Source organism: Belonocnema kinseyi, chromosome 4 (genome assembly GCF_010883055.1).
Source record: "Belonocnema kinseyi isolate 2016_QV_RU_SX_M_011 chromosome 4, B_treatae_v1, whole genome shotgun sequence".
Lineage (NCBI taxonomy): Eukaryota > Metazoa > Arthropoda > Insecta > Hymenoptera > Cynipidae > Belonocnema > Belonocnema kinseyi.
In genome coordinates, this window is record NC_046660.1 from 69,870,679 (window position 1) to 69,881,280 (window position 10,602).

The 10,602-nt window shown below is 29.9% G+C and overlaps 1 protein-coding gene across 36 annotated transcripts in view; it reads left to right on the forward strand.

Moving 5' to 3' along the window:
• LOC117170504 (twitchin) overlaps positions 1-10,602 on the forward strand; it is a 182,578-nt gene that overhangs the window by 107,085 nt on the left and 64,891 nt on the right. For all 36 annotated transcript variants that reach the window (XM_033357278.1, XM_033357240.1, XM_033357247.1 and 33 more), the window contains 9 exons: positions 82-384; positions 474-1,070; positions 3,302-3,604; positions 3,683-3,964; positions 4,065-4,364; positions 4,444-4,743; positions 4,826-5,107; positions 5,185-5,493; positions 8,066-8,368. In XM_033357278.1, the coding sequence (XP_033213169.1) occupies positions 82-384; positions 474-1,070; positions 3,302-3,604; positions 3,683-3,964; positions 4,065-4,364; positions 4,444-4,743; positions 4,826-5,107; positions 5,185-5,493; positions 8,066-8,368 (2,979 nt within the window). The remainder of the gene's footprint in view (positions 1-81; positions 385-473; positions 1,071-3,301; positions 3,605-3,682; positions 3,965-4,064; positions 4,365-4,443; positions 4,744-4,825; positions 5,108-5,184; positions 5,494-8,065; positions 8,369-10,602) is intronic.

Sequence of the window (10,602 nt, forward strand, 5' to 3'; positions counted from 1 at the left end):
GTAAGAAATATACTCTTTTGTTTATATTAGGTCTGCAAATTGTTGAATTTCCGAAACGTATATTTGTCCTGTAATTTACAGACGAACCTGGCAAACCAAGCAAGCCAGAAATCTTCGATTATGATAATACCAGTGTGTCTCTGAAATGGAAGAAGCCAGACAGTGATGGAGGCAGACCTATCACCCACTACACTGTGGAAATGAAGGACAAATTCTCCCCTGATTGGGTTGAAGTTACAAAGACTGCAGATGATAACCCTGAAGTCAAGGTCGAAGGCCTTAAGGAGAAAATGGTCTACCAGTTCAGAGTTCGAGCTCATAACAAGGCCGGACCTGGTCAACCCAGTGAGCCTACTGATAACCATGTTTGCAAACACAAAAATTGTAAGTGATTTATTTCAATGACGAGTCAAATATTTAATTTAACATGTTTAATTTGTATTATTTCTAAAAATTCTTTTTAACTTTTACAGTGAAACCAAGAATTGACCGAACAAACTTGAAGTCCATTATCATCAAGGCTGGTCGCACCCACAAATGGTCAGTGGATGTTATTGGTGAACCTCCTCCAGAATGTAAATGGATTTGGAGAGATAACATTCCCTTGACAAATACCGAACGGATTAAGATAGAAAACGTGGATTACCATACTGATTTCACAGTTATCAATGCAGTGAGAAAAGATACTGGCAGATATACCTTGATTGCTGAGAACGTTAATGGAAAAGACGAGGAGACTATTGAACTTACTGTTCTTGGCAAACCCGGCGCTCCTAAGGGACCGCTTGTGGTATCTGATGTCACCAAAACAACTGCTAAAGTCAAATGGGAGAAACCGGAAGACGATGGTGGTAGTCCCATCAAAGAATATGAAATCGAGAAGATGGACACGAGGACTGGAAAATGGGTCCGAGTTGGAAAAGTTCCTGGCAACTCACCGAACACTGAATTCGAAATCACTGGACTCAATCCAGGAAGCGAATATAAATTTAGAGTCACTGCTGTTAATGATGAAGGAGATTCTGAACCTCTAGAAAGCGAACGTGGGGTCATTGCTAAGAATCCCTTCGGTATGTTCCATAAACTTTGCCAATAATTTTATGACATTACAAGGTCTCTACTCAAATTCTGGAAAAAAATTCCCTAACAATTCTAGGTTTTATCCAGGTATCTCCCAATTTTACCAGCTGTAATTGTTTATAGTAAAGAGCCATACAAATATTCCACATTTTTTATAACAATCGACTCGGAATATTATAAAGTTTCACGAGTTTATTATAAATTATTTTTTATAGTTTCTACGGATTCAATTGAAATGTTTAATTGAGAAAGGTTTGACAAATTATAATATATTCTCAAATATATGAGCAACATCGATTAATTAAATAATTAAATAATATTGAAATCATGATTCATCATTTCTTGAATTTGTCTCTAAAGTCCGTGAATTTGAATAATATTTCATACAAATTTTTATTTTATCTTCTTATACTGGAAATTTAGTACACATTCAATTAATTTATCAATTTTGAACTAAAAAATAAATTTTTTAACTACATTAATGGCTTTTGACCTAAACAAAGATCAAAGTTGAAACAAACTGATAAATTTTTAACTGAAATGATGAGCCTTTAACTGGAGAAGTTACATTTTTTAACAGAAATATGAATTTTAAAATAAAATTATAAATCTTTATCGGGAAAAGATGAATTTTCAAGTAAAAAGATTTATTTTTACCAAAAAGATGTTTTTTTAAACAAAATACATGAATTCTCAAAAAAAAAAGATTTGCAACCAGAAAGGATGAAAGCAAAGTTAAAAGCAGATCAATATTCAACCAAGCTGATGGATTTTTAAATAAAATGCCTAATCTTTGACTATGATAGTTGCATTTCTACCATAAAAAGGCGGATTTGCAAAAAATTACATGAATTTTCAACAACAAAAAAAACTAACTTTTAATTAAATATTTACGTTTTCAAACGAAGGGATGAATTTTAAACTAAGATAAAAAAATGTTTAACTGGAATAGTCGAAGTTTAAAATAAAAGTTAAAGTTTTAACTAAAATGATGATTGATTAACTAGAATAATTAAATTTTTAATCCAAAAGATCAATTTTCAACTAAGAAGATTAATTTCTAACAAAAAGGATAAATTTTGAACTTGAGAAGATAATTATCGACTAAATATTGAAAAGTTAAATTTTTAGACCAAAAAATTAATGTTGAAACAAAAGATATAAATTTCTAAATAAAATGAGGCAATATTGAATTTAATGTTACATTTTCAGTTAAGAAAAAATTTCAATCGAAAAAAAAATCCATGAAATAGTTCATGTTTCTACCGGAATATTTGGATTATCAGTAAAAAAAAATTCATTTCCAACCAGTAAAAAAAATAATTTTAAAAAATAGCTCAGTTTTGCACCAAAGAAATACACTTTTGGTTAAAATCTTGAATTTTCAAAAAAAAAAAAACATAAGTTTGAACAAAAGAGTTTGACTCTGTCAAACAATAACATGCAAACCAGATAATTACATTTTCAACTAAAAGCGATAAAATTCTAACCAAAAATGGAAAAGTCAAATTTTCATTGAAAAACAATATTTTCAAACAAAACAATAAAAATAATTTTCAACTTGATAGATCATTTTCAACCAAAGAGATGAATTCATAATTAAGATGACGAATCTTCAATTAGAAAAATTAATTTTCAAGAAAAGCGTTTAACTTTAACCAAGTTATTTAATTTTCATTCCCAAAAAGATCGTTTCTGAACAAAAAATGTAGAAGTTATGTTTCAACCAAAAAGTTTGCAATTTTTAATAAAAAGCAGTTAAATTACACAAATAGGACAACTTTTCAAGATAAGTTTAATGTTTAACTGAGAAAGCTTTTTTAGTCAAATTGTAAATAAACTGTTAAATTTTATAGAAAAAGACGAATTTTTAGTTAAGAAGATTAATTTTTTACCGAAAAGAATGAATTTTCAACAAAATACATACATTTTTAACTAAAAGCGATCAATGTTCAATCAAAAGTATAATAGTTAAATTTTCAGTTAATAAATTAATTTAAAATAATAAACTAAATAGTTTAATATAGTAATTTAAAGCTGCTTTTGTGAATAAAGAATCATCGTTATTCAATTGTATATTGAAACTTAAGCAACAAATTAATCATGAACTCGAAACAATTCCCTGCCAGTTCCATGTATTCCAGGTTTACCAGGTAGGGTAGACACCCTGCTATATTATTTTATAATTTTAACATAAATAATAATCATTGATTTATCACAGACGAACCCCTCAAGCCTGGTACTCCAGAAATCACAGATTACGATAATGAATCTGTTAGTATCAAGTGGACTGCACCAGAATTCGATGGAGGTGCACCAATCGAGAAATATATCATTGAAAAGAAAGACCGCTACAAGCCTGACTGGGAAAAGGCTATTGAAGTTTCCGGAAACGAACTCGCTGCTAAGATTCCAGACTTGAAAGAAAAAGGAGAGTACCAATTCCGGGTAGTTGCTGTAAACAAAGCTGGTCCCTCGCCACCTTCAGATGCTTCCAAGACGCAAATTTGCAAGTTCAAAGCACGTGAGTATTTTACATCTTCAAGTTCTTTACTATTAACTAAAATTCCGAAGTAATTAATATAAATTGACATTATTTTAGTGAAACCGAGAATCGATCGAACGAACTTAAAAACGACTATCGTACGAGCTGGAAAGCCAATCAAATTCGATGTGGACGTTCGTGGAGAACCACCACCAGAAATTACTTGGTACCAAGTAACAGACGTCATCAAATCCGGTGATAACATCGAAATCATAAATGTTGATTATAACACCAAACTCAACATCACAGATAGCGTACGGAAAAATACTGGTCTTTGGAAAGTCAAGGCAGTGAATCCTCATGGCGAAGATGAGGCCGAAGTTGACATCACTGTCCTCTGTAAGCTATCAATTACGCACTTTTTCCTTTAACCCAAACTGATCAGACACTATAAATATCGAATCTTTAATTATACAATAATATTAATTACTAATTGCAGCTGCACCTGGAAAACCGAAAGGACCTCTGAAAGTATCAGACGTTACAAAGAATGGTTGCAAACTCAAATGGGACAAACCAGAGGACGATGGTGGAAAGCCAATCACTGGCTACCAAGTCGAAAAACTCGACAAGAACACTGGACGATGGGTTCCAGTTGGACGAACAAACGATACTGAATTAGACATCAAGGGTCTTCAAGAAGGTCACGATTATGAATTTAGAGTAAAAGCCCTCAACGAAGAAGGTGAATCTGAACCATTGGTGACAGAGGATTCAATAACAGCCAAGAATCCATTCGGTATGATCTATAAACTTCAATATCATTTTTGCTATATACTTTACGTTTGCACATAAACTTATTGATTCATGTTCTCCAGATTTATCCAGCAAACCTGGCACTCCTGAATTGGAAGACTGGGATGTTGATCGAGTGGACCTTAAATGGGAACCACCCAAGAACGATGGAGGTGCTCCTATCACAGGTTACGTCATTGAAAAGAAGGAAAAATTGGGACACTGGGAAGAGGCTTTGGTTACCAACACGCCCCTACCTAAAGCTCGCGTACCTGGATTGAAAGAAGGTGGTACATACCTATTCAGAGTTCGTGCTGTGAACAAAGCTGGTCCATCCGAACCTAGCGATCCTACCAAACCTCACATTGCTAAGGCTCGTTTCTGTAAGTACATCATTATATTTCTGATTAAATAAGATGTGGGTAATAGGCTGAACCTGTCCTTACTATTAATAACCACTTTTAGTGAAACCGTTCATTAACCGCGACAAGCTACAAACTGTCAAAGTCAGAGCTGGACAAATCGTCAAACTCGACGTCGATGTCAAGGGTGAACCTCCTCCAACTATCACCTGGAGTTTCTTGTCCAAACCTCTGGTAACAGGCGGCAATCTTAAAATCGAGAACGAAGATTATAATACCAAACTTCAGATGACTAATACTACTCGTAGCAACACGGGTAAATACAGAATTAAGGCTGTGAATGATTCAGGACAAGATGAAGCTGACGTGGAGATCATAATTCTTGGTACGCCATTAAATCTCATATATTTAACTATTATATCTATAATATGATTCTAAATATTTTATTTTTGTTAATAACAGATAAGCCTGGAAAGCCCGAAGGACCTTTGGAAGTATCTAACGTACACAAAGAAGGGTGCAAACTGAAGTGGAAGAAGCCCAAAGACGATGGAGGTCTTCCTCTCAGTAGTTATATTGTAGAGAAGATGGATGTCACCAGTGGTCGCTGGGTACCAGCAGGTACTGTTCTTGATCCCGAGAAAACTGAACACACAGTCACTGGCTTGGAACCTGGCAAGAAGTATGAATTCCGCGTTAAGGCTGTCAATGAAGAAGGAGAATCTGAACCTCTTCAGACTGATACTTCCATTCTCGCCAAAAATCCATTCGGTAAGCTCTTTGAGTCTCATTTTAACCACAGGTTGTTGATTCGGCAATAATTTCAAATTCCCGGTTTTCCCGGTCAAGTGTTTTACTTTTTCTGCACAAGTACAAAGTGACATACTCATATTTGTCGCAAAATAAAAATATTGATTTTGAACCATGACGTTCATTTTTAACATCCTTTAACAGAACAGAGCAAAAAATTGCAAAATAGGTGAATTTTTAAATAAAATTACGAATATCCCACTAGAATAGTGGAATTTTTAACCAAATAGATGAATTTTCAAATAAAAACATTAATTTTCTACAAAAAAAAATTGTTTAAAATGCATGAATTTTAACAAAATAGTTGAAGTTTCAAAAAAAGGAGACAAATTTTCAACCAAACAGTTAAATTTTGAACTTGAAAAAAAAATTTTAACAGAAAATGGAATAGTTACATTTTTAGTACAAAAAAGTTTTATCTTAACTGATGGCTTTCAAAGTAAAATGATGAATCTTCAACTGAAATAGTTGAACTTTCAACCAAAAAATAATAATTTTTACTATAAAAGGCAAATTATCAACCAAAACTTAAATAATTAAGTTCTAAGTTAAGAAAATCAATGTTGAACAGAAAAAAAATGAATTTTTAACTAAAATTATGGAATATTCAACTAGAATAGTAATTTCATTTTCAGTTCAAGAAAAACACTATTTGCAAACAAATTTTGAATTTTTAAACAACGAGATTAACTTTCAAAGAAAAAAATTATTTTCAACAAAAAAAGTTCATTTTGTACCAAAAAAGTTTTTTTCTTTTACAAAATACGCGAATTTTCAACGATGTTAATGAATTTTTAATTAAAAACAAAATATTTACATCCAAATTGTTAAATTTTTATCAAGAAAAGTTCAATTTTCAAATAAAAAAAGGAACGTTTAAAAGTTCAGTTAAAAAAATTAACTTTCTACCAAACTGATAAATTTTATACTAAAATGATGAATCATCTAGAATAGTTTAATTTTATACCTACCAAAAAGATGAATTTTCAACGAATAAGAATAATTTTCTATAAAAATATGAATTTTCCACAAATTACATGAATTTAAAAAATAGTTTAATTTTTAATTAAGAAATATAAATTTTTAACCAAATACTTGAAAAATATCAAATTTAAAAAAAAGACTTAAATTTTCGGTTAACATTTTAATTCTTAACCAACGAAATCGGATTTTCAGAAAAATATTTAAATTTTCGATAAAAAAATTACTTTTTCTTTACAAGAGAAAACAAGTTTTCAATCAAATAGCTCATTTTTCAACAAAAGAAATGATTTTTTAATTAAAATGGTGAATCTTCAATAAGATAAGAAAACAAACTTTTAACAAAACAGTTTGGTTTTCAACGAAGTAAATTTATTTCTGACCTAAAAGATCAATTTTTAACTAAAATAATGACAAAAAATTGATTTTTTAACAAAATCCGTGAATTTTCAATTGAAAAGCACAGATTTTCATTCAAATTGTTACATGTAGAAAACTTTTAAGAGAAAAGGTGAATCTTTAACTGGAATAGTTACATATAACAGATTTATATCTATATTATTTTATATATAAAAGCTAGAAAATATTAATTAAAAATGAATAAATAAAATGGGAAAAAATGAAAAAAAAATGTTGCCCAAAATTATTTTTTCTTCAAAAATACTTATTCTACACCTAAAAACAATAATTTTTTCTCTTTGGAGCTTTTTTCTATAATGCATAGATTCCAAAATATTCACCGTTGAAAAAACAGTGTTTTTGTGTTTTAAAAAATGTCATAACTTTAAAACGGTTCTATGTACAGGCGTCATTTTGGGCTCATTTTCAATAAGATACAAATACGCATCCGTTTCATATTGATTTTTTTTTAATCTACGAGCTCCTTCAAAAACTACACAAGTTTTTTTGGGAGAAAAAAAATGGAAAAAAATTATTGTTTTTTTTTACTACAAAAAACTCAATTTTCAATTTTTGTTGACAAAGCCAATTGCATTTGAAAAGTAATGACTCAAACTTTAAGACCACGCTTGATTTTTTTAATACATGTATTTTTGATAGACATATAAAATCTTCTTTTTTTTACAAATTTAGCTCAGGGTGGAAAATACCTACTCGGTGACCGGGAGTGTACTCTAAATACTCACTTTTTCTAAATTTTGAAAGAAGGAACATTTCAATTATGACGAGTTTTGATTTGGAATAGAGATTTTTTAAACTCCTTTCTTCTAACTCTCAGTTTTTATTGTTTAAACAAATTTCCGTTCCATCTCAAAAATTCCCTGTTCCAAGCGAAATTATATTTCTTTACCGAAGCTCCATGTCTAAAATACAGGCGACATTTATTTTCTCTCATATGCCCTGAAACTTTAGCTAGAGTAGAAGTTGCTTTTCCAAATTGACGAAAATTATTAACATAATGAAAACTTGAGGTTTGATACGGTCTGACGTAAACTTCCGGTTTTTAAATTTAAATCCCGGGTTTTCCCGGCCAAGTCGCGATCCTAAACTAGTTCCAGAATATTCTTGTACTAATTCAAATCTACTTTCTCAGATGCTCCACCAGCACCTGGCCTTCCAGAAATTGTCGACTGGAACGAGCATATGGTGAAACTAAAATGGGAACCACCTATCAGAGATGGTGGCGCTCCGATTACAGGGTACATCATCGAAATGAAAGACAAATTTGGTACTGCCTTTGTTAAAGCTGCTGAAGTCGAAGGTCCAATATGCACAGGAACTGTTCCAAGATTAGAAGAAGGGAATCAATATCAATTCCGTGTTCGAGCTGTTAACAAAGCGGGCCCTGGAGAACCTAGCGAAGCAACCACACCTCACACTGCGAAAGCTCGATACTGTAAGTATATCTTATACTTCAATTACGCAAGTCCTGTACGTAGTTTTTAAAAATTCGCAAAAACTTTCTCCTGGCGAATATCTTTTTAGTTATAAATTTTAACATTTGTTTGAAAATTTTTTTATTTTATTAAAAATATATCCCTTTTAGTTGAAAATTCAACTGCTCGGTTGAAAAGTGGCCCTTGTTGGTTCAAAATTCAATTCTTTTTGTAGAACATTAACCTTTTTTTATAATTTATATTCTGTTGCCGATAAAACACCTGAAATCTTTTTTTTTCTGAATAATATTTTTTATGGAAATTTGTATTTTTTACTTAAAAGTTCATATTTTTTAGTAGAAGTAATTCAGATTTCTTGGATTAAAATGCAACTATTTTGTTGAATACTCAACTTTTTCCTAGAAAATTTACTTTTTGTTTAAAATTCGTATTTTTTGTGGTGAAAAGTGAATTAATATCTTTTTGGATGAAAATTAACTCTTTTGTTGAAAGTTTGTCTTTTTGATTTATAAATTTACCTGTTTCAGTAGAATTGTCTTTTTTGTTTGTTTGAAAAAATGTAACATGCTTGGTTGAAAATTTAATAATCTTGTTGAAGAGTCATGCCTTTTAGTAGAAAATGCAACTGTTTGGCACAAATTTAACTTATTGTTTCCATTTTTTATTTTGGTGTTTTAAAGTTAACTGGAATCTTCTTTGCATAATAATTTAACTATTTTTTTAAGGTTTTCTTTTAATTCATCTGTTTTGGAAGAAATTTCAATCATCTGGAATAAAAATGCAACCGTTTGGATTAAAATTCAACAATTTCGTTGACAAGTCTTACATTTCATTGAAAATGTTGCTGTTTTATTTTGAAATTTTAAGCATTGCGTAAAAAAATTCTTTTGTTTAAATTAATTTTTTGGTCTTAAAAAGAGAACTAATATCTTTTATGGATGAACATTTAACTATTTTTTTGCATTTCTTTAAATTAAAAATTATTTTGTTTAAAGAGAAATTTCATCTTTATTGGATAAAAATCCAACTTTTTGGTTGAAAATTAAACTATTCTGTTAAAAAGTAATCATTTTTGGTTGAAAATTCTACTGTTTTGTTCAAAATTTAACTATATCGTAGAAAATTTACTTTTTGTTAAAAATTTATATTTTGGTATTGAAAAAATAAAATAAAATCTTTTCTGGATACAAGATCAACTTAAAAATAAATGTTTATTGTTTATTAAAAATTCATCTATTTTAGTACAAATTTCACCTTTCTTGGATAAAAATTGTTCTTACTAGAAAATTCAACTCTCTTTTAATTGAAAATTCAACTACTAGAGTAAAATTTAAAGTACATTGTTAATTTTTTTTATTGAAGGCTTATATATTTCGTTGAAAATTTAACTGTTAAGTGGAAAAGCTTTTTTTGTTTAAAATTAATGTTTAAATTAAAAAGTAACTTTCTCATCTTTCTAAGATTGATCTTTTTTAGTTCAAAATTCTCCTTTTTATGGTAACAAAATAATGTTCTTGGTTTCGAAATTTGATTTTTGTTGGGTAAAAATGCATAAGTTTCTTAGAAAATTAATTTTTCTGTTAAAAGTCATATTTTTTATTTGAAAATTTAATTTTTGTAGAGAGAATTCGTCTTTTGGCTTGAAGGCTCAACAACTTAGATAAACTTTTATTTCTTTCTTGAGTGAAAAATCTTTATTTCGAGAAAGATCGTCTTTTTGGTTTTAAAATTAATTTTTTTTTAACCAATCTCATATTTTTGGTTTGAAATGTAAACTATCATACTTTTTTGTTGGGACTTTGTCTTTTTAGGTTGAAAATTCAACTCTTATGTTCAAAATTTTAACAATTTGTTGAAAATTCGAGTATTTCGTCAAAAATCCATCTTTAATAGTAGAAAATACTTTTTCCGCAAATAAATTAAGAAATTTAGAAATTTAAAATTTGTATCTGAAATACTGTTTTATTCCATTTATAAAATATTATGTGTTAAAAGTATTATACGATTAACATGCCTATATTTAACTATTAATGGTCAAGCAAAATGAAAAGGAAAAATCAGGGAATTTTGAAAATGAATTTTTCAGACACCCTGTCTAATTCTGCTAGCAATAACTAGCAAAAAATTTCTGGAATCTACCAGGTGTATACATATGAAACCGGTATTGCCATCTAGCGGCCAGTAGGCACACTTGTAGGCACTGTCGGAACTTACCATTTGTGCTAATTGGCGT